At 35.8% G+C, this 25584-nt stretch overlaps 1 protein-coding gene across 2 annotated transcripts; it reads left to right on the top strand.

The window, feature by feature from the left end:
- Positions 1-5296: 5296 nt before the first annotated feature.
- LOC126669503 (transcription factor GTE4-like) lies at positions 5297-10343 on the top strand. 2 transcript variants are annotated; one of them, XM_050362988.2, is made up of 5 exons: positions 5297-7037; positions 7132-7177; positions 7294-7407; positions 7524-7604; positions 10041-10343. In XM_050362988.2, exons 1-4 carry the CDS (start codon positions 5565-5567, stop codon positions 7577-7579), a joined length of 1689 nt encoding a protein of 562 aa, XP_050218945.1. In that variant the 5' UTR covers positions 5297-5564; the 3' UTR covers positions 7580-7604; positions 10041-10343. The 2 variants fall into 2 exon arrangements, with proteins under 2 accessions (XP_050218945.1, XP_050218946.1); XM_050362989.2 differs by having other exon boundaries at positions 5300-7037; positions 7297-7407.
- Positions 10344-25584: the final 15241 nt, after the last annotated feature.

Below are 25584 nucleotides of genomic sequence, written 5' to 3'. Positions count from 1 at the left end.
AAGGATATAGAAGAACCGACATGCCACAAGCAAGTAAACCTGGTTATTATCAGGGTTACCCGATCGATTAAGGACATCAGTCGAATAGGCTCGGCATGCACTATGGGAGTGTCAAATTGTTAACACGCCCTGAAGGAGAGACGTCGAGAGCCGAGACGATCGGCCAAAGACATGGCAAGGGAAATTTTAGCAAACCACTTATTAACTTACAAACCTTTGGGCTCAAATCAATGCCGAACACTTATACTTCTTCTTTTGATGAGGGTATCAACGGGATGTACAACCAGGGACAGTTATTGAACGAGCTTGAGAAGTTCAGAGTGGATTTAAGTCCGACACCACGACCATAGTATGTGAAACCCTACCCTGATTGGGTAGACAAATTATATCCATTCACTAGAGGGTATAAAGTTCCCGAGTTCAGTCTATTCTCAGGGAAAGAACACGGTCAATGGACCGTTGAGCACGTACCATGATTCTCGGCCCAATATGGCGAAGCTGGTGCGCATGACTATTGGAGACTAAGGTTGTTCTCTAGCTCCCTCACTAAGATGGAATTTACTTGATACTCTCACTTGCCGCCAATTACATCGGAATATGGATGGATTTTGAAACAAGGTTTCATGAAGAATTTTACAGTGCATCACCTGATGTTACCCTTGCCGATCTAGTCCGAATATCACAACTACCTAGAGAGATAGTAGAAAAATATATAGGGCAATTCAGATATTTGTGTACTAGGTGTATGACTCAAATATCAGAGACAGACTGCGTACCAATTGTGTTCAAGGGGATGAGCTTCGAAATGAGGGTACACTTTGAAGGACACCGCTTTTGCGGCCTGTTTGAGCTAACCAACTGGGTCATTAGTTATGAATGTTTGTTGCATGAGAAAGACTAGAGCCGTGGATCCTCGAAGGGAACCTATTATCGAGATCATCTAGAGGTCGCAATGGTCTTTGAGAGCGATGAAGATGTTAGATGAGGAAATTAACATGGCCAAATTTCTCAATAAAAACCCAACCAAATGTTCGTCTTTAAAGAAGCCAGGGTATGTCAAGAATAATGGATAAATTATTCTAGGTGAGTGTCACGTCATCCCACCTATTGAGGAAAGGGTTGGGAAAGCCTACTGCAAATATCACAATTCTTGGAGACATAATACTAACAATTGCATAGTTTTTCGGAACGTAATCCAAAAGGCAATCACAGACGGGAAGTTGTTGTTCCCAAGTGATAAAAATGCTAATGCTAATTGTGTTGGCGATTATGTGTCTTCCAAGGTGTCGCCTATGAAGCGTATGATTTGTTTTGGCAAGAAAGGAAAGTATGAGATTATGGAACGTGTGGGAGCGGTAACTTACAAGTTAAACCTACCCCTAGACATGTCGTAAGTTCATTTGGTTTTCCACATATCAATGCTACAAAAGTATATCGCAGATCCTTCACACATTATTCAAACACAAGTTGTGGAAATAAACGAAGAACTTTTTTATGAGGAGAAACCTGTTGAGATTGTGGATACTCAATTAAGGAAATTTTGCACTAAGAGATTCTAATGGTGAAAGCATTATGGAGGAATCACTCAGTACAGGAATGTACTTGGGAGACGGAGTCGGATATATGACAGTGATATCCTTACCTATTTCCATAAGGTGTGTGGTTATAATTGAAATTTGAGGACGAATTTTTATAAGGTGTGGAGAATGTAACACCTTAAAAAATTTAGGTCATTAATTAAGCCACGTAGTGTGACTTTATAGGACCGGGGGTACATAATTTAAATTAAAATATAAATTTAATTTATAAGTGTCCCTAAAAATATACCGTAGTTATAGGAGTTTGAAATTTAAATTTTCAGAGTTTAAATTTTGATAAACTTGATTAATCGGGACTAAGGAAATTCATATAAATTAAAATATAATAATTTATAAGTCCCGAGCGAATATTTTTAAGGTCGATATTCGCAAAATAATTTTAGGTAGCTATCGTTAAAATTTCATAAAATTTGGACATAGTTTTTATATTAAATGGGACTTATCTAGACCTAATAAATTTTTAAAGATTTATTAAAAATAAAATTTAAGTCTCATGCGAATAAAAATTATATTTTTATTTGTTTTCTATTTTATGAAATTTTTTGGTAAAATTTTGTGAAATTTGGAAATAGTTTACGTAATTGTTTACAGACGAGTAATTAAGAATTTGGATTAGTGACGTTTAAGTCACTATGGACTAGTTTGGTATATATACAACTCAATTCGTTTGAATTGAGTTGCAGAAAGAACATTTCCTTCTTAATTTTTCTTCCGTTCTTCACGCGACAACTGGGGTTTTGATTTTCGATCAGATTTCTCGATTCTAACTCTAATTTCTTCGATAATCTACTAATATAATAGGTAATAACCATTAATTTGAATTCAGTTATATATAAATTGGATTATATTTGATTATATAACCTTAATCTTATAGAATAGATCGAATTCATATCGATTACACGTTTAACTTGCAGAATTGAATTGTGTTTGGATGTTGTCTGGTGTTCGGAGTAAAAATTCAAGTCAAACTAGGTCGGAATAGCGTCGGGCATAGTCCATGTGGCTGTGCAAAACGCACGGCCAAAGAGCTGTGCAAACGCACGGCTCCGCACAGCCCACACTGTGCGGACGCATAGTGACGTCGACGTTCGATACTTGGACGTTTTTGAGTCGTGTATTCGACTTTGATTCGATTGGATTTCGAAACATAAAGTAGGATGTTTAAAAGATTTAGACGTATGTATTATGTTTTATCAATAGAGTCTACTCTTTAGATTTAGAATTCTTATTTGAATTATGTTTAACAATTGAATTCTAACTAGATCTGACGGGCCAGCGAGCTACCAGACCAAAGGAGTAGAGGGTTTTCGAGTCTTGTTTTGGGGATAGCAGTTCTGTGAGTTTTCATTTTACTTTTGAATATTGATGCTAAAATATTTTATAACTGAAAAGTGTTATTTAAATCGCATTGCATTGTGTCGATATGAAATCGATATAGATTCATTGAAACATGCTTTCTATTGAGTTACAATAGGGTTGTGTGATTAACAGTACTGATAATTTAGATTAAGTTTTTGATAATCAAATAAACATAATTATGTTAAGTAAAATGGCGATGGAAATATTAACGGCCTAGACTTAACAGGTAACCCTGAGGCGTTAGTAACATGGTTCACGGCCCAGATACCCAATACAGAATTAAGACGTTAGTAACATTGTTACGGTCTAAACTCTGTATTAACCTATGGTATGATATATATTGTGGTTCATACTATAGTTTATCCATTATGGAAATTGATGTTTAGAATTTCATTTAGATCATTTGTATGGCTGCATTATGTATGTTTTTCATGCGATTTGTGCTTTATTAATGTTCTTAAGTAATTATGTAGACTCACCCAATATTGACCCTGTTGATATTTCCCCTTTATAGGTATATAGTGTTTTGACATGACCAAACTTTCAGTCCTTGCTTCGGAAATTATTTTTGTGTAATGTCACTCTAAAGATGTGTAGTTCAGTCTATCCAACAGTAGTTCAATCTATCCAGCAGTAGTTCAATTTAAATGGTTTACTCTGATCGAACTGATGTTTTGTAAATTGTTATGAAAGGCTGCGTGTTTTGTGTGATGTCACTCTTTTTTTTATTTCATCTTGCATTTATCTTTCTTTTCTCTCTTCTTTCTTTTACCAGATATACTTACTTAATCGTTGGAGAGAACGTCTGGAACTCCCTTTTCAATGTTCTTTCTGACTATCGTTCTTTGTTTTCAAGTTTTTAGTCGGACCAGATCAACTTCGGCGTTTGCTGATTTATCAGATAAATATTGAAAAAAAAAAGACAGTAATTAAATGGTTTTTTTGGGCCACAATACCCTCTTCGACCAATGATATTTGGGATTCCTACAAAAAATACCTAAAATTTGGAAAATATTTACGAAAATACTCGTTTACTTTTTTCATTTATAAAAATACCGAGTTGACTTAAATATATTTAAAAAAATAACAAAAAATAAAATTATTTACAAAAATACGGTGTGTATAATGTCGTTATAATGTCAGTATATTAAATCTTATAAACAAGAGAATTTGAAAACGGTATTTGGTTTAATTTTGGTACCCGAGTTTCAATCAGTTAAACGATTTAGTATCCGAGTTTCAATCCGTTAAACGATTTAGTCCCTCAAATTAACAGAAGGATATCTCAATTAACAGAATTAAAACTGAGGGACCATTAAGTAGACTTTTGAAACAAGGGGTACCAAACTGTTAATTATGGTATACCTCAAGGACCTCTAAGAAATTTTCTCTAATTTCAGTATAATTTCGGTAATATCGATAATAATTTTTTATATATATTTTTTAGTTGATAACATATACAATTTTTTTATTTTTTTATTGTAGTAGGTAATCAACTAGAGAATTTGTATATTGTTCGTATTATTTTAGTATATTATTAGTTTAATTTTTTAGTATCTGATGTGGTGTAATGTTGGTATAATTTTTATTTAATGTAAATAAAATTTCATTATATTTTGATTCGTATAGTTTTGATATATTGTTGGTATAATTCTAGTATACTTTTAGTTTATTAGTATTCTAACATTATACCAACATATACATCGTATTTTTAAAATTATATTCTATTTCTTGGTATTTTTGCAAATATTTCAAATCAATTCGGTATTTTTATAAATAAAAAAATTAATAGATATTTTTATAATATTTTTTCATTTTTTTCAGGTAAAGAGTATAATTTCCTCATGGTTCTTATGGATCATAATCTCTCAACATATGGCCTAAGTTTTGTGGTTGGTGCAAACAATTAGCTAATCGATATAAAAAAATATTCTTAATACTACTAGTATTAGATAGCGATTCTACTCCAATCTCGATTACCAGATTACCATAAACTTTAGCAAAATTGAATACATCGAATTTTATTTTGTGTCAAAGATGGCAACCAATTCATTAAAATTTCAATTGTTAGTTGTTAGTTACGGAGACGTGTTTTGCACCCGTAACCTCTCAGTGTATTTAAAGATGTTTTAACCATTCAAGTTAAACCCACATTAGCAATACATCGAGTTTACTCGCCTCAATTTTAATATGATTTAGAAAATACAAATAATTTTATTAGCTATATAGGGCCAATATGACGTGTCAACATTCTACCTTCTGTCCTCGTCTTTCAGTTCAGTACAACCAAAGCGCGTGTGATCGTTGTTCACTGTACACTCTCTCTCACTTTCTAAATTTTCTTCTGAAAAGGAAATAATAATAATAATAATCTTAAGACAGCCAGCAATGACAAATTTTACAAAAAATTAATTTCTCAATCTGTAATTACAAAAACCCTAAAAAAATTCGTTTTCACAAAAAACCCTAAAACTTTTCGTTTTCACGAAAACCCTAAAATTTTAATCAACAGGTTTCAGTAATCAAATCCGTAATTACAGCCAAACCCATTATTACGAAGCTGTTCAATTTTCTAGAGCGGGGATTTTTTTCCTTTAATTTTAATGAATGGCTACTGGGACAACTAACAACAGCAGCGGCAGCAAGGGCAAGAAATTGCATCCCCAAAAGCTCCAAAACTATACTAAAACTGCTAATCGTATTCCTCACCAGCACAAAAAACGGTTCTTGGACGGCCAAGGGGAGCACGCGGCGGCGGTGGCGGCGGGGGCGGCTTCGGACGATGATGAACTATCCAGTTACAGCCAGCTCCCATCAGGGTATGTGAAAATTGATGATAAAGTTAGAATTAGTCTGAATAGAGGATCGAAATCGGTTATTATAGAGTTGAAGAGAAAGTTAGTTGGTGAACTTGATCAAGTTAGAGTGTTGATGAAAAAACTTGAGGATAAAGAAACTCAATTTTATAGTACTGATAGCAATAGAATTGCTGGAACTCTTGCTAGGGCTAACTCTGAATTAAGTTATGTAGGCCCCACTAATTCGCGCTCTATGCAGGGAGGATTAGTTGACTATACTACTGACACTAAGAAGACTCCTAAAGTTAGTAGTAGTACAAAGAAAGAAAAGGTTTTGAATTTGGAGAAGGAGAGTAAGAAGGTGGTGAAGCCGAGTACGGGAGTGAAGCAAGGAAATGTAATGGGTAGGTATAATTACGGAGAGGTCTTTAAGAAATGTGGTGATTTGTTAGAGATGTTGATGAAACATAATTATGGTTGGATTTTTAATAAGCCTGTGGATGTGAAGAAATTGAACTTGCATGACTATTATAAGATTATTAAGCATCCGATGGATTTAGGGACGGTGAAGAGTAGGTTGAAAAAGAATTGGTACAAGTCGCCTAAGGAGTTTGCAGAGGATGTGAGATTGACGTTTAATAATGCCATGAGATATAATGAGAAAGGGCAGGATGCACATATAATGGGAGGTGTGTTGTTAAAGTTATTTGAGGAGAAGTGGGCAATTATAGAGGCTGAGTTGAATAATGTTGAGAGGTTTGATATGGGTAATGTTGCAAGTCTGCCGACACCTCCTTCAAGGAGAGCTTCAGCGCCTCCTGCTCCTCCCCTTGCCACTATGTCTGCTCCTCCTCTTCAAAAAACACCCTCGGAGGATAGGATTTTGGCTAGGGAGGATGCTATAACAAATCCTGCAGATTTGAGCATGAATGCTGAAGCTATTGCTTCACATGAAGGTAGAACATCAATGTTAAAGAAGCCCAAGGAAATGGATCCGCAAAGGAGAGAGATGACTTTTGAAGAAAAGCAGAGACTGAGTAGAGACTTATTGAGTTTGCCTTCAGATAATTTGGACGGTGTTGTTCACATTATCAGAAAGAAGAACCCTGGTATATTGCAACAAGGTGATGAAATTGAGGTGGATATTGATAGTTTTGATTCTGAAACTCTTTGGGAACTTGATAGGCTTGTGAATAATTACAAGAATGGTATCAGCAAGGACAACAAAATAGCTGAACCTGTGCTTCAAACAGGAGAAGTTGGTCACAACATCTATGAGAATGTAAGGCCATGAATTATATTTAGCTCAATAATTAGTTGAGTTCACTACATGAAAAATTTAGCTACTGACACATTCATCATTATATTCCATGCAGAATATGCCCTCTACTGCTGCAGAGGCACCAGAAGAATCTGAAGCAGGTAAGCTTTTGAAATGGATTAGATATATTTTTCCATTTTCATACTCAGTTCTTGTCTGCTTTCATGTTCATATATTTGAATTCTTATGGGCTAAATTAAATAAAATGGTTTTTAAGCAGTTGAAAAGTTTGTTGTCACATCTCCTGCTCAAATAGAGAGACAAGGTGATAATGTCAGCAGATCAAGTAGTTCAAACAGCTCTAGCAGCGACTCTGGATCCTCTTCAAGTGGTAAATGAGGCATTGTCCTTCTACTATAGTTTCTAAATATGTACAAGATTTTTTAGGCTGTCACGTTCCAATTATAAACACATGGATCTTTTTGTATTTTGAAACTTTATATTCAGGCTCAGGCTCTGACAGTCAAAGTTCCTCCGGATATGGTTCAGATGCAGGCCAATGACACAGAAGTTCATATACTTGTAGAGGTAAGAGACTCTATTCTTGGTTATTAAACTCGATCTCATTTCTTGTTTTTCCATGACCTAGGATAAGGTACAATCAAGTGATAGAATAGAATAGTTGCCTTTATAGTGATTGGCTATGCTGGTCTTTAGCTTAGTTAAACTATGCTGGTCTTTAGTTTAGTTAATTAATTGGTTATAAGTTTTTGGAAAACTGTTATATTGTTGTGCACTTGTGCTACTTGGTGGTAGTATATATTGTATTATCCAACTACAGGTTGCGTCTAGTTAGCATCATGATTCCCTTTATTCAAGGTAAAATGTTCGAATAGGCTTTTAGTAGCTTATGTACATGCTTATCGTAATGGTCAACTTCTGGAATCCATTAGTTAAACAATGATATCCTTAACCTTCTGCAATGGGCTACAGTTACCTTGACGGTTCGAGTTAGTTAGCAGTGGTTCCTGCATCTGCAAGTATTCTTACAACTCGCAAATTATAATGAACTCTTAGGTAATATGTTGAGCAAGAAATTTATGATAGGATCTCTTATCACTTCTGATTTCCAGTGTCTAAGTTTTCTCAAGTATTTTTTTTGTTTGTCCTCTTGAATTTTCCTAATGGAACTACAACTCTATTCTTCAGTTACAAAGACTTCACATGTCTTTCTTTTTCACAAAATTACTAAAGGTATCTAGTAGAGTGCATCTGACATAAAAAGGAATAAATATAGTTATAATTCATTGGACGTTGCATACAGACGGTTTTTTTGGTCCTATTTTCTGGTTCTTGTTATCACTGTGGGAGACAACATAGATTGTTCTGGGAATCATTCACCAGTTCTTCACGCTTGTAAATGGAAGTCAGATTTGAGGATTTTGTTGAACCAACATTATCCTATACTTGTTTGTTAATAAATTGTAGTTCTCAGTAGTTTTGAATTTTAATAAATTTTAGTTTTTCGTAATTTTGAATTGAGGCCTTGATCACAACTCTATTGCTTTGATTAATACATATTTGTGACACATTAATTTTAAACCAACTTAGAGCATTGCTTAGGTTGAAACTTTAGTAATAGAGTAACTGTTGCTGTCGATGTGTATAACCATATTGTGCCCTGCCTCACTATAGTGTGATATGTGAAGTCCAAAATAGACCTTTTGCAAATCACTAGGATCTGATGGTATGTCAGGTCTGTTATATCATCAATACTTTAGTATACTGGAGAATTGTGTAAAAGTCTCAGCTTGTAAATCTGTTTTTTTTTGCCCCCTGAACTTGCACGCGATGAGCAATTAACACCAAAAACAACTTTTTGTCAGTTAGTCCCTTGAACTTATCAATTTTGTAAACAACCGTAGGGAGTTCATTGATCAAAGATAAAAGTTAACAAGTTCATGGGACTAGTTCATAAAAAGGTTAATTTTGGTAGTTTAGGAGGCAAATTGATATTTAAGTCTTAAAATTGGGTAATTGATCCTGAAGATCACTGAACTTTCGAGTTTTTTCATTTCAGTCACTAAACTATTTTTTTTTCAGGTTAAAAAAAATTAATTTCGGCTGCCACCTAAGCACTTTTGGCCTGAAAATACCAAAATAGTTTAGTGACTGAAATGAAAAAACTCGAAAGTTCAATGATGGTCAGGATCAATTACCCCTTAAAATTATATCTAGAAAGATCACTAGATCAGTGCAATATTTTGATGAGTGTTTATTCTATGCAATGTTTGTGCCATGTTATATTTACAACAAGTCAATAAGTATTTGCGATAAGGAAATTTTAATTATCACTTATTTTCTTAATCAATAAAATTTTCACATGAGTAACGCATTATTCATGCAACGAATGACATGGCGCAACAGTTGCGTTATATAATTTTCCTATTTTGATTGGTGCACAGCGCCTCACCTTGACTAATGCTTACAGTCAAGGCGGGTGGTCTGTTGGCAAGAGTGTGAAATTGATGTGTATTTCCCTTTCTTTTTGGTCTAATTATCTAAAATATCTTATCTTTTCGACTTTTTTGTATCCCAAACTTCTAAAATTGTCAATTTTACCTCATTTCTCAATTCGCAGTTTTAATTGTACATATTTTCTCAAATGGGAGTTTTTTCTCACTCCGCAAAAGGTTCAAACATGTTCTTTATATTGGGCACTTAGTCTAAATAAGTCCTTAATTTTTTAAGAAGTCCTAAAATTGTGATTATGTATCGAATATGAAGGACATTTGAAACTCTCTTTTTTTCAAGTGGAAAAAACTCTAATTTAAAAAAAAAAATGGAGAAAATAAAAACTGAAAATTGGGAAATGGGAAATAGACTACTCTGAGTTTGCGATGTAAAAGAAAAAAGTCGAAGAGGTGGAGCATTTTGGATGATTACACCTTCCTTTTTCTTTTGTTTTAAGGAAGAGTTGTATGTAACTTAGGATGATAAACTTTTGCTGGTTTTGTTTTGCAGCCGTTCCGTTGATGTAAATTGATCGATTTAGATCTGCACTTGTACTTGGCTGCACAGAAACAAACCTTGTTGGTTGATGTTCACATGACAAAATGAAAGCTCACCAGAAGTAAGTAGTTGAAAAATTGTAAGATGTTTTTGTATCATGGTAATCTGTTTCAGAGCTGTTTCCATGGGATTCTCAATGCTTAATGTGGGGGATGGGATGGGATGGGATTATATACTAAACTAGCATTACAATTTGTCAGGTATATTCTAGATTTTGAATGCAATTTCTTTAGCCCTTTTTTTCTTCTTTCCAAATTCCAATATCATTATGACTCGGAGTTATTGGAACAAAGTCTTATAATTTGTCCTCAGACCCCGTTTGGATAAAAAGCTAAATTATTCAGATTTGCAAGTCATTGAGAAAAGTGCACCTGATGTACTATTTTTAGATTTGAATGACAATAAAAATTAGAGAAAATGACAAAATTGTCCAAAAAATGCCCTTAGTTTTCACCAAATACGTATGCATTCCTACTTATTACGACTGTACGACCTTGTTTCTTTTTTTTAACATGATCACCTGACGCGTGCGCGCGTCAGTCCTACTGAAACACGTGTCAGTTAGAACTGACTCTTTTGAAGAAAAATTAACGTGGGCTCTTTTCTCTCATTTCTGTTTTTTCTCCTCATTTTTATTATTTTAAACAAAATTAATCCTTCTCACATGAATGTCCAGTCTGGCTCGGTCAACTCATCTCCTTGAGTCCATCTTGTATTTTTTTTCCTTCAATTGAAAGACAACAATAATACTAAAAAACATACAAATAAAATATAAAAATTGTATCTCTAATACATTTTCACTATTAAAACCATAAATACAAAATATGCATCTCTAATATAAAATATATATCTCCAATACAATACAAATCTAAAACAAATATAATTAAATAGAAAATATATATCTTTAATGCATATCATGTACAACTTAAAAAATTAAAATATATCTATCATGTATAAATTATGTATCTGTTAAATATATTTAAAAAATATATTTATCATGTATAAATGATATAGTAGAAAAATGTATTTATTATGTTCAAATTATATATCATCGATGTATCTATTAAGTACATTTAAAATAGGCCTAATCACTCAAAAACCCCTCACCTTTAAATTTTTTTTCAATTCCACCCCGACGTTGAAAATTTTTCAATTTTACCCACTTTTGAATTTTCCGTTTTCAATTGTACCCCAATATTTTAATTTTTGTTAATTTTTTTACTTAAATGATGAAATCATTCAATTAATTAAGTCTAAACATGAAATTAAATTCTTTTTTATTCAAAAAAGTACAAATAAGTCCTTTATTTTTAAAAACTAACTAAAAACCATAATCAAATTAACACTAATTTAAATTCTTAACTAATTTAACTAAATTTAAATAAATTTTAAAAATATATAATTAATATATGCGAGACATGGAGAATGTTTTAAACAAATTTTCAACGCAAAAGACGTTAATTTAATTTTTCAGGATACAATTGAAACACAAAAATGCAAAATAGGGTAAAATTGACAAATTTTCAACGTCAGGTTATGATTGAAAAGGGGCTAAAAGGTCGGGGTTTTTTTTAAAACATTAGGCCTTTAAAATATATCTATCATCTATAAATTTATACCGGTGATGTATCAAATATGTATCAGAGATGTATTAAATACGTATAAAAAATATATACAATAAAACTAAAAAAAAGAAGTATAAAAAAACAAAAAAAAAAGATTCAAACAATCAGATATGTATTAAATATATATCGGACATTTATTAAATATGTATCGTAGATGTATCAAATGTATAAAAAAAATACTATATTTAATAAAATTAAAAAAAGAAGACTTATAAAAAACAAAAATTGAGGTTCGAACGATCGAATATATATTAAATATGGATCGAAGATGTATCAAGAAAAGTTCACCGCATGTATGTTTAGGAAAGGTCCAATTATTGTAAAAATATATATTTATCAATGGATAAATTATGCATCAACGGTGTATCAAAAATATATGAGAGATGTATCAAATATGTATCGTAGATATATTAAAAATATATTGGTGATATAAAAATTATGTATCAGAGATGTATAAATTATGTATCGGAGATGTATCTATTATATAAATTTAAAATCAGGATTATATTGTGGATATTTCATTGCCAATGACTAATTAACTTTCAACCTCTTAAACATAATTGTTAATAACCATAGCAAAACAGACATAATGTTTAATGTTCATATGCAATAAAATCAGAAAGATATTTTCATAATTCATGTCAAGTACTAGTATTAAACAAGACCATTTTTTTCTATTTATAATCATTAGTATCTACGAGGGGTAAACAGCTAATCAACAACAAAAGTAGAGACACATACTTCCAAATTGCATTATTTATCTCCTTTCTATATTATTATTATTATCATTATCCAATTCAAATCATCAAATGTATTCTCAAAGCACAATAACCACACAAAACATCATCACCGTTAATTATTCATTCAAACATTACAAAATTGAACTCATAAATATCTTTTTAATTAACTAAAAGGCTTGAAGGAGGTGAGATTCTGGAACTTCTCCCAAACGACAGCTTCATAATTTTTGATTTCTCCACCGGCCACCGCCAAAACAAGCTTGTAATTTATTCCCGCAACAACCTGTTCTTCACTTTTCAGGGTGCTTTTAAAATTTAGACTAGTTTTACTTCTCCCATTATATTCTACATATTTTCTCCATATTGACCCAACATTTTATCAAGAATGTAAATCATACCCACTTAACTCCATATGCAAAAATTTGTGGTGGTGAGGAGGATAATGGCGGCATATTCTGTTAAAAAACTGGGTTTATTTCTTTTGTGCAGCGTGTAGCGTGTAGGCTTAGGAAGGAAAAGGTGCCGGTGAAAAGTATTAGAAAAAATGGGTAAAATAGTAATAAAAATGGTGCTGTTGTAAACTGTGTAGAAAAAAAAGTACCGCATGAAAATTGGGGCTAGTTTTGGTTCTTTCTTGTAATTTTCTCTAAATTCTAATGAAGAAAGTAATATTAGTTATTTTATTTAACTGTACGGGATTGTTTAAAAAATATGAAAAAATTAAAAATATATTATTTTTGCAAGACCGAATTGCAAGAATTTAGTATACATGAAAATCCAGTTCTTATAATAAAATACTTAATTAAATGATAAAGTATAATAGACATTCATTTAAAATAAAAAATTAACATGATAAATAAGAATCAAATATAATAAAGCATAAAGAATATCTCAATATTGGAGTGTCAAATTTCAATTTATAATTAAATAAGGTTTTAATAGTATATTCTCGATATTTAATTAATATAATATAATTGACCATATTAGCAAAGTCAAATAAAATAATATCACAATTAATAATATATACTACCAAATTAGAAAGTGTCAATTTTGCATTCCAACTCTACCACTCAATCAATATAATGTAATTATGTCAGCAAAATAAAATTAAATAATATTAATAATTAGATTATTATAATTAAGAAAAAATGTCGTTACCGAATTTAATTAACAATCAATTAATGCATTAAATTTGCAAATCTCAACATGTAAGCTAAAAAAACGTTATTCAAATTCAAAACAAAAAAGATAACCAAATTATTATTTTTTACAAAACCAATTAAAAATAAATGTTATTATAATTAAAAAAAGGTTGTTAACAAATTTGATTAGCAATCGATTAATGAATTAAATTTGCATATCTCAACATATAAGTTAAGAAAACATTATTCGAATTTAAATCTAAAAAAGTAACCAAATTTGATTAACAAACCAACTATACATTAAATTCATTAACCTTACCATTTAAATTTAAAAAAAAAGTGTAGGCTTATAGCTATTTCGAAGAAAAAATGTTTCAAAATTAGATAAAAATATTAATTAAATCTCATGATATTGATAAAAAAATTAAAAGAAATATAAAAATGCTTATAAAAGTATCAAGTGTCAACAAAATAAAATAAAATAGAGTAACAACCTTTCAAATCTTATAATATTAATTTTAAAAAATATTAAATCACATATGAAAATGATTGTTAGGGTGCGAGGTGTGAATCAAAGAAAACAAATTAGAATAAAAAAAATAATAACAAAACTTTGTAATTTTAATTTTCTATTCTGAGAAGTTTTCTCAATGTCTGTATAAAATTATTAAAAAAATAATTATTACGAAAAAAAGTCTTAAGATATATTATATGTTGTAATAGTATATCAATTAATATCCATTTGAGTTTGATTTCATCGCTATTTTGAACAAAATTTATATTACATAAATGAGTATTATATTCTTTTTTAGCTAGATTTGAGCATTGTGTGCTTTTTTCAGCTGGAAGTCCCCCTGAATCTATCGATTATAAGTAGTAGTAGTTTGTTTAATATAAAGACACTAAAATATAGTTTAATTGTTGCAATTTTACAATCACAGAGTACATAAAACATAGTTGTAATAAAATTTGCATGACAACATTTTGGTTTTTCAAAAATCAAATACTTTTTTTTTTTTTTTGATCGGCAAAATGCACTTTTACTAATGCAACTGAAGAGCGGATAAATCCCGCAAGATACAAGGCCATATATGGCTTGGGACATCCTCCATAATTACTCTAACCTCATCAAGGTTCAAAGCCCACTTTGCTAAAGCATGGGCACAATGATTATAAGATCTACGAGAATAATGAAAGCTAACAGACTCAAAACTTGCTGCTACATACTTGATATCTTCAAAAATTAGCCCTTGGAGAGATAAGTCTGAATTAGTCTTGTTCAGATGGTTAACCACGACGAGAGCGTCACTCTCCACCATCACGTTCCTAATTGAACAGTCTTGAGCGATTTGAAGCCCGAACAGAATTGCTTGAGCCTCTCCTTGGATCATATCTTGGACCGACGGGATGCGGTTAGCTGCTGAGACCAAAACCTGCCCCTCTTCATTTCTAATGACAGCCCCTAACCCCATATGGCGATTATCATGGCTTTTTGAAGCATCCGTATTTAGCTTCACTACACCTGGCGGAGGAGGATTCCATTTGACTTCTAAATCAGTAGTTGCAACAGGTCTGCCCGGAGCTAAACCATTCTCCTCAGGCACACTCACCATGGACAAGCAACGATCAAGCACGTCAATGGGACTGTCTTTTTTCCCTTCAAACAGGAGCAGGTTCCTGCTGTACCACACCTGCCAAAGCAAATTCACAAACACGCAAAACAGGGAACGGGGGAGAGCAGCTCTAACGCTGTCAATCCAACTCGCAATGTTGGAGGCATCCATCTTGTCCACTCGACAACCTAAAGACGAGGCTAACCATAGCCCACGCACCCAAGAACAGTCTTTAAATACATGAAGGATGGATTCCTCCCCTTCGCCACACCGGTGACACATGGTTGAAACGTTTATGCCCCTGCTTTTCAAAACCAGAAAACAAGGAATGATATTTCGTAACACCCGCCATAAGAAGTGCTTAACCTTAGGCATCAGCTCAGACCCCCAAACCACCTTCCAACTGTCCTCTCTACTAGTGGCGGAGCTACCACTACTCTCCATAGATGCTCGAAGTAATTGTTGATGATAGTGATAGCCTGATTTCACAGTGAAGCACCCGTCCTTCGTATGAGGCCAGCGGAGAGTGTCCGTCGGGAGGCGATGGCTAATGGGCATTTTCAGAATAGCCTCAGCTTCGGAAGGTAAGAATACCTCTTCTACTAAACTCATGTTCCAGCACTTATTTTCTGCATCAATAAGGCAGCTAACAGTAGCCCCTTCCGGCAGGATTCTCCGAAGAATTGGCTTCTGCGGGTGGTGGTTAGATATCCAATTCTCAGACCAAACCCGAATTTTTTCTCCGTTACCCACACGCCAACACAGTCCCGACTTTAGGAGATCAAAGGAGGCCTGTATACTTCTCCATACATAGCTGGGCCGATATCCAATATTTGCTTCCAGGAGCTCACACCGGGGGTAGTATTTTGCTTTCAAAATCTGCCCACAAAGGGAACTTGGGTTTTGGATTAATCTCCACGCCTGTTTAGCCAGAAGGGCTAGGTTGAAAGACTGGAAGTGTCTGAAACCCAAACCTCCGTCATTTTTTGACAAACATAACCGCTCCCATTTCATCCAATGAATCTTCTTCGAGTCTTCATTATTCCCCCACCAAAACTTCCCCATCAGCCCATGTAGTTCATCGCAAAAGGTGGAAGGCAGCAAAAAACAACTCATTACATAGGTGGGGATAGCTTGAGCCACCGCCTTAATTAACACTTCTTTCCCGGCACGAGAGAGAATTTTCTCTTTCCAACCCTTCAGCTTTTTCCACATTCTCTCTTTAAGGGAGCCAAATATCATTTTCTTAGACCGACCTATCATGGTTGGGAGGCCTAAATATTTCGGGAGATGCCCAACCTCTTGAACTGAGAAAAGATCTTTTATCTGGCTCCTTCTAGCCTCTGACACAGTAGAGCTGAAAGAGACCTCTGACTTGTTCAAATTAATAAGCTGCCCCGACTCTGCTTCATAAATTCTCAAAATTTCCATGATTTTAGTACATTCCTCGACTGTGGCCCTAGCAAAAAGAATGCAGTCATCAGCAAAAAACAAGTGCGATATCGTAGGGCTTCCCCGACTAACCTGAACTCCATGCACGGCCTTCTCCTTAACTGCTTTCCGGATTAGAGCTGAGAAACCCTCCGCACATAGGAGAAAGAGGTAAGGGGATATCGGATCCCCCTGGCGAAGACCCCTGCTAGGTTTAATAAGGCCCTTAGCTTTTCCATTGATCAGAAATGAAAAGGAGACCGAAGATATGCAGCTCATTATCAGATGGGTAAAGTGACCAGGGAACCCCATTTTCACCATAACCTGATAGAGGTAAGACCACTCGACTCTGTCGTAGGCTTTACTCATGTCAAGTTTCAACGCCGCAACCCCTTTTTTGCTTTTAATCCGGTGCTTCATCGAGTGGAAAACTTCAAAGGCAATGATGGCATTATCAGTAATCAGCCGCCCCGGCACAAACGCACTTTGGGTGGCATGGATCAGGGAGGGCAGAACTTTCTTTAATCTGTTAGCAATCATCTTGGAGATTATTTTGTATATAACGTTGCAAAGGCTAATTGGCCGGAGGTCCTTCATTGATTCTGGGGAGGGGACTTTTGGAATTAGAGCCACAAGGGTATGATTCAGGTCCCCCGGCATCACTCCAGTGTTCAAGAAACCCAGTACTAATTTACTGACATCCCTCCCAACTATATTCCAGCAGGAAGTAAAGAAAAGTACTGACATACCGTCCGGACCGGGCGCTTTGCTGGGGTGCATCTGCTTCAAAGTAAGAAGGACTTCCTCCTCCGTAAAATGGCTGGACAAGATCTCTTGTTGGTCCGTGTTAAGGGAACAGTCAATAGCATCAATCGTTTGGCTACTCCTGGGGTGTGAAGTGGAAAGTAAGTTCCTGTAATACCTAACAATGACCATCTCTAAATCAGCTTCAGAGTTATACCAGTTCCCCTCATCATCCTTTAACCTCTGAATCTTGTTCCTCTTGCGGCGGTTTGAAGCTTTTGAGTGAAAAAATTTTGTATTTCGGTCTCCTTCAGAAAGCCACATTGCTCTAGAACGCTGGCGCCACATTATCTCTTCCTGCTTAAGGACCTCATCAAGATCCTGATGCACAACCCTTCTTTTTCGGTAAACCGAAGTAGAGTTTGGGGACTTTTGGAGATGCTCTAGTTCCTTCATGAGAGAGCGCTTTCTTTTATAGACATTCCCAAAAACTGAAGAATTCCACTCCGCAAGACCAATGGCACATGATTTCAGCTTAGAAAGAGCAGACCCATCAGAGTTGCCATCCCAACAAGCTGCCACAATTCCTTTAAACTGCTGGTGACGGAGCCACATCGGTTCAAAACGAAAGGTTTTCTTAGAGGGGCCTTGTCTTTCTTCTGATTCTGACGAGGAGAGAATGATTGGCGAGTGGTCTGAAGCAACTCTCACCAGGTTTTTACAGTAGGAGTGTGGAAACATGTCACTCCAAGCCTTGGTAGCCAAAAATCTGTCCAGCCTTTCGCATATGTTCTCTTTCCCTTGTCTCCCGTTGTCCCATGTAAACGGATTGCCAGAGCATCCCAAATCGTTAAGGACACAAACATCCAGGGCATCTCGAAATTTCTCCATAGCAACACTAGACTTAGGTCTACCCCCCTTTTTCTCATTAGCAACTAATATCTCATTGAAGTCGCCAAAGACCAGCCACGGAAGCGAAGACATACCATTTAGACGACATAGCAACTCCCACGTTTTATAGCGAGAACCACTCTCTGGCCATCCGTATATACCTGTACCTCTCCAGACCAAATTATCAAAAGAGACTACTTCAAAGTCAATATGGTTCAGGGAGTAACTTTTAACACACAAGTTCACTTCTTTTCTCCAAAACAGCAAAAGACCTCCACTACGCCCAACGGCGTCCACAACCAAACAATAGAAAGCGGGAAAAGAAACTTTTAGTCTTCGCACTTCTGAGTTAGAAAGGCGAGATTCCATGATAAAGAATATATCTGGGGAAGAATCCAAAACAAACTGTTTAAGCGCTCTAACCGTCCAAGGGTTCCCCAACCCTTGGAGGTTCCAACTTAGGATATTCATAATGGTAGGCGGGACTGCTTAACAGTCTCCGCCAAATCAGTTACGTGATTAGGACCAGCTAAATTGGATTTCAACTTCTTCAAGCAAAGTTCCTCCATCACCACATCTTCTGGTTCATCAACTAATTGTAGTCCCAGCTTCCTTTTGTCCCCAACAAGCTGATGGTTAGGAGTGGGGCTGCTTCCGTCCCCCCTTTGACCTTGTCGGGCAACCATTTTGGCTGTTTTAAGTCTCGACCTGCCTCGACTCTTCTTCCCCGTCGAGCTAGCAGTTCCACTCGTAGGCGTTCCTCCGGAAGAAGCATTTCGGAGTAATTTAGCGCTACAATCACCAGACCCTGATTCGTTATCTTCCTCAGAAGTAGTCCCCCCGGTCACATGAGCCTCAATCTGATGTATTGCTAGCTTGGCAATTACCCCAGCCACATTTCCTTCCTCATCTAGGTTTAGAGTGCGTCTAGAAGGAGGGCAGTTGTCCCCTGTATTTACAGCTGGTTCAGATGGCTGTGTTGCACCTCCAGAGCTGTTCTTAGCCACAATTACTCTCTTAAATGGTGAAGCTCGTAGGGCTGGGCTATAAGGCCATTCCTTTGCTTCTAAGTCATCTGGCATAACCTCACAATCGTCGTGGACGTGGCCCAGCATACCACACCAGTAGCAATAATTTGGTAGTTTTTCAAATCGAAAGTACACCCAAACTTTCTCCCCTCTGCTGTTTCTGACCATAACTCCCCTCTTCAAAGGAAGGGTGATATTCACCATGATTCTCACCCTAACATGCTTACCCCAGGTTTCTAAGTCCTCAGCTCGGACCTCCATAACTGAACCAATACGTTCCCCAATCCGTATAACGCTACTACGGTCTCTGCAATTCAGAGGAATGTTACATAGTCGGACCCAAAAAGGACAGTTAACTAGCTTCATTTCTGAGGGCTGTTCGTCTCCCTGAATTTCAGATAAGAGTATCAATTGGCGGTCGTAATGCCATGGAGCATCTCTCAAGATTTTGTTTTTATCACGCACATTCTTAAATTCACACACAAACATGTCTCTTCCAACCTCAGTAATTTCAAAGCCTCCATTAACTCTCTAAGCGCCAGACATAGCATTGTGAAGAGCTTTAGCGTTAAAAGGCTTACCGGATAAGATCCTTCCCACGACACACCGTTTAAATCTTGCTCCAGAGTTGGAAGCTTGGTCCGGAGTCTCTAGAACCACCACATCCAGCTCGTCTTCGGTGAGAGAGAATTTTTTCCACAGCGCTTCCAATTCTTGATCCATGGCAGTAACTACTAGCAGACCTGCACACAATCCAAAGCAAAGAGCCAAAGAAACACCTCAAAGGCACACCACAAGGGCAAAAGGCAATACTGTCACGAAATCCACAAAGGGAAGAAGACAGTGACCTAATTAGAAGAACTAATTAGGCATAATTAGAATCCATAGGAAACCCTAGGAACATCAATTCATCGCCTTTATGAGTTTATGCTCTACTTAATTACTGATTTTTCAAAAATCAAATACTTATAAAACTCCAAAACTCATATTTATAACATTATTTTTAAAATTTTTTAATGTTTGTTATTTCAGCATTTATATTTTCATTATATATAACTAATGTATGAAGACTGCTTAATATGTATAAACATATCCTCACCTCAAACAATAACAATTATGAAATTTTTCTTTATTCGAATTTCATGAGCTTTTTTCTTCATAGAAATGATATGTCTCTTTTTCTCATAGACTATTCCAGTAATGTCCTTCTCTTCATATGAACTTTCAATAAAAAATCTCTCATGATCATCTAGTACGGCAATTTTAGTATTCATGTATGATCATCATACACATTCATTTATTTTCACCTATAATTAAACATAATATACATTAAAAATGAATCAAAATTTTGTAGATTCATAAACATTCACTAAAATAAAATTGGTGATAATCAAATACTTCATTCACTTCTTCAATAATTAAATTAGACACATCAGATAGATTAAATTACAATAAAAAAATTACAAAGAATTAAAAACAAAATATGTATAAAACAAACAGCTTTTGTAGTAAAAAAAAAAACTTACCCGATAAGTTTGCAACTTGTAAAAGAGCAAGTATATAAGTATATATAATAGTAATTCATGGGTAATTCAAAAGATTTTTAACTTCAATGGCATATTAAATTCCTTTTCAGTTTCTAATATTGTTATTTAATAAGGAAACCCGAGGATTATGTGAAAAAAAAATGGTAGTCATAAGACTAAAATTACTTTCGTTTTAATGATTGTGTTGAGAATATGTCTAGGAATAATTTAAAATTTAGCTAATAATATTTAGTGTGACTGCTATATGAGATTTTCGCACTTATATACTTAACATCAAAGAAAACAGTTATATTAGTAAACATTAAAAACAAAAACATAAAACAAAAAGAGGTTGAAATAACTGGTATACACTTAATTTATCAACTCAACAAAAATGTTTTAGTAAACCATTAATACACATTTAGCATACCAATCATACACATTCAGCATACACCTAAAATATAATAAGCAAAAACATGAATAACAATCAAAATTAAATCAGCAATCAACATTAATGTTGAGGTAAAAACAATGGTTCAACCTAATATTGAATCGAATTCTTCAACAGTATTTTTTCCAAATTTTGAAAATATATTTTTGTGAAAAATGAAAGATATTATTGAAAACTGAAACTATTATTAAACCGTAATTATTCAAGGAAAAAACACAAACCATATATTTGGGATTAAGTTGGACTAAGCCCCGTAATTAGTCTTTAAAAGTCGAATAAAATCACCCTCGCATGTGAGGGCCTCGCCATATTCTGCATGTCGAGGCCACAAATATTTTTCGGACTCGGGCAACCAGTTATTTTGGCCGTTTTTAAATATACGAATTTCGCATTACGTATTAAGCACGTGAATCGTAATTTGACTCGCCAATTTATATATTAAGTAAATTTATTATAGTTAAAACAATTTATTTTATTTATAATTAATTTTAAATTAATTAGAATTTTTGCTAGAAATAAAAATAACATTTTAATTTATTATTATTAAAATTAATTGGCGTCAATAGCATTTATTTATAATTTATTATATTAATTAAATTTAATATAATTATATTAATATATTTTATATATAATTAATATTAAATTAGTTAAAGTTTATGTTTATAAGTTGATTTAAGATTGTTTTCTTGAATAAATGATGGATATATTAGCACAATTACAAAGTGTGATTGACAAAAACCTTTAAAAGGAAAAGTCAAGCAAAGTTACAAAAGAAAAATAAATTGCGAAAAACATCATTTCCCGAATAGGAAAAACCATTGTGGTTATCCATATAAAATTCAACCGCTTTGCAAATCGAAGAAAAAACGACTGTGTCAACTTCAGTAATTTCTTGTCTAAAGACTTTCTTATTTCAAACTTTTCATAATTCCCATATCCCAAAGAATCATAAAGAGCATGCTAGTTGGTCCACTGTTAGAATTCCTCTATTTGCTAAAGCGTATTTTGAAGAGACACGGTTCCTTATTGATGGATACTGAATCCTACTGTAAGTATAATGGAGCCGAGTTGCAGGAGATCCACTCTCAGGCGACACCGGACTCCCCCTGAAGACCGAAAGATATGAAGGAGATACCGAATCTCTAAGATTCGGTAACACACTAATAAAGACCGAATCCCACATGATCCGTCAAGAGCGCGTCAGGTCCGGGATTCGGGTAAACGACTAAGTATGGAAATATTGTCCTATTCGGACACAAACACTACATATGGAAAGATAAGCTCTACTTTAGGAAGATAAGACTATTTAGGAAGACGTTCCTAAATAGGACTCTTATCAGATTAAGGTAGATCCCGACAAATCAGGAGAATCTCTACGATACGGTCGAATCCCTACAAAGTAGGATTCACCTGCCTAATACAACTCTACTAGGTATATTCGACTACTATAAAAGGAGCACGAGGTATGCCTAGAATCACAATTACATTCACATACTCAAAACGCTGCTCAAAGCTCTAAACTGACTTTAGCATCGGAGAGTTAATCGGACAACCACCGTCCGGTTAGCTTCTACCCTGTTTTGCAGGTTCACTCACCGGTTCAGAAGGCAGACTCCATCAATTGGCGCCGTCTGTGGGAAAAGCTTAACTAAACTTCAAAAGAAGGAGCTTTTCTGAACTCAAAAACAAATCTCATTGAAGAAGATGACTTCTGAAAGAGTAAACCTGAAAGACAAACAACCAATGGACCCAAAAAGCACTCCGGAGATAATCAACGTGACGGAAGACGGGCTTCACAACTCCGGGGAAAAAAGCAACACCGGAGGGCCCTCTTTCTCAACACCCCAGTACCAAACTAATCCAATAAGGGGAAGCATCCCAATTGCTTTCAACCTAGGCACTGAAGAACAAGCACCAAACGCAGCAGCACAAGACTCACACAACGAAATGCTGAAGAAGATACTGGAATCTGTACAGGCAAATCTTGACAGATTGGCTAGCGAAGCCAAAAGAACAAACGACAGACACGAAGAAACTATGAAAATCCTAAGGGAAAACTTCAGCCCTACAGCTCCCAGAAGAAGAGAAAGAACAGAAAATGCAAACCCGGGCCGACGAGAGGCAAGGGCAGAAAACAATAAAAGCAAGGAACCCCGAACCAGAGGGAACGGAGAAAGAAACGAAGCAAGAAACCAGCAAGAAGATAGAACCAGCGACGAGGAAAGTCCGAACAGAGACAAATCTAACGAGGAATCACCGGAGACACCCAGAAATGAGCACAACCAGGAGGACGCCCGGAGCGGTCTGAATTCAAAGAGAGACGAACGAAGGGAGAAGGAAAAAGAAGACGCCCCGCCAAAGAGTAAGCGACAGGAAAGAGATGCAGGGAAAGAGCAAACTAAGAAAAAACACCAAGAAGGAGAGGGCGAATCGTCAGAGACACCCCAAAAAAGCAAAGCCACATATGTGGTGGAAGAAGATTTGGAAGAGAAGATCGCCAAAGCGCTCAAAAAACTAAAATCTGAAGAATTGGATATAGACGACCTCAGGCTGAAAGGATCACCCCTCTCGCCCGAGATCATGGAGGAAACTATCCCGCACAGCATGAAGTTGCCGATCCTTCCAATTTTCAATGGGGAAGGAGACCCCCGAGACCATACTTCTAGGTTCACAGCGACCATGGGGCTACTCAGCGTATCAGACGCCATTCTTTGCAGGGTTTTTCCCACCACACTCACGGGCACGGCCCAGAGATGGTATAACAAGTTAAAACCAGGCTCGATCAAAAGCTTCGCTTCGCTCTCAACGGAGTTCCTTAATAGATATCTCACGAACATCCCAGCTAAAACCACTACGAGTATCCTGAGAGCCTGCATCCAAGAAGAAGGAGAAACCCTGCGAAGCTACATCGAACGATTCAACAAGCAAGCTATGAAGATAGACAACCTGAACGTCGACATGGCGATAGAAGCATTGCGAGAAGGGACGAGATTCGGAAAGCTGGTGGACAAGTTGCTAGTCAATAAACCCACAACTTTCTCGAACCTAATGGGCATAGCCCAGAAATACTTCGAGTTAGACGAAGGGCGAAGGGCGATTCGCGGTAAGGAAGCAAAAGGAAAAGAATCGAAAGAGAGATCCAGAGAAAAAACCAAGTCCAAACCTGATGACAGGAGAGGAAGACCCGAAGAAAGCAGACGATTCGCCCCCCAGACAAGATATGAATCAAGATACGATCCCAGAGATGACGAGAATAACTTCACTCCGCTAAACACCAGCCGAACTAATGTCCTCATGTGGATCAAAGAAAACGTCAAAAACGTGGTATGGCCACCAAAGATGAAAGCAGAGATAAGAGACACTAGAAAGTTCTGCAAATTTCACGACGATTACGGACATGAAACGGATACCTGCAGGGACTTGAAGGTCGAGATCGAAAGAATGATCGACACAGGCGAGCTGAGGAAATTTGTGGCCCGAAAAGAGAAGAGCAATGACAAGGGAGAAAAAAGAAACAGAGAAGACAAGCCGAAAGAAAAGGAAGACGAGCGCCCATCCAAAATTCTGGGAACCATACACATGATTAATGGTGGAGGGCATAGCAGCTCCACGATCAGGAGGAAGCAGAGGAAGGAAGTAATGAACATACGAGAAACTCACATGCCGCCAGTGATCTTCGATGTAGAAGACTATGAACACGTCAAAGCACCCCACAACGATGCTTTGGTAGTAACTACTATCATTGAAAATTGGAACATGGAGCGGATCCTAATCGACGAAGGAAGCGCAGTAAACCTGATGACAAACGCAGCATACAAAATGCTGGGAGGAACAGCGTCAAGGCTACGCCGAGTCCCAATTCCGCTATCAGGACTCGGCGGCCCCTCCATCACTCCACTGGGAGCAGTCACCTTGGAAGTAATAATCGGCCCAGAAAGAGGAATAAATAAGAAAATTATGTCACTATTTAACATAGTGGACATGGAACTGACATACAATGCCATCCTAGGAAGGCCTTTCCTCCATGATTCGGCAGCAGTAACCAGCATAAGAGCGTTGGCAATGAAAGTACCAACCGAAAAGGGAGTAGTGACACTGAGAGGAGACCAAGGAATAGCCAAGAAGTGCTATGACGAGTCAGTGGTGGATCTCCAAGAAAACAAGACCGAAAAGAAGGAAGAATAGGAACGGAAAATGACCCATCATCGGTAACGACTTTCCGTCTTACCAGATGGCGTCAAATCTATCTTTAATATTTTGTATGCCATCTTTTTATCAATAAAAATTCAATTTTGCTACCATCTG

This window comes from Mercurialis annua, linkage group LG2, assembly GCF_937616625.2.
Source record: "Mercurialis annua linkage group LG2, ddMerAnnu1.2, whole genome shotgun sequence".
Lineage (NCBI taxonomy): Eukaryota > Viridiplantae > Streptophyta > Magnoliopsida > Malpighiales > Euphorbiaceae > Mercurialis > Mercurialis annua.
The sequence above is the reverse complement of the archived record's forward strand: the minus strand, read 5'-3'. Positions and strand labels throughout refer to the sequence as shown.

Bases quoted from the DNA above. Each gene is read 5' to 3' on its own strand.
- LOC126669503 (XM_050362988.2), top strand. From the start codon at position 5,565: ATGGCTACTGGGACAACTAACAACAGCAGCGGCAGCAAGGGCAAGAAA. The intron at 7,038-7,131 runs GTAAGGCCATGA...TATTCCATGCAG, and splicing joins GTCACAACATCTATGAGAAT to AATATGCCCTCTACTGCTGC. The intron at 7,178-7,293 runs GTAAGCTTTTGA...ATGGTTTTTAAG, and splicing joins ACCAGAAGAATCTGAAGCAG to CAGTTGAAAAGTTTGTTGTC.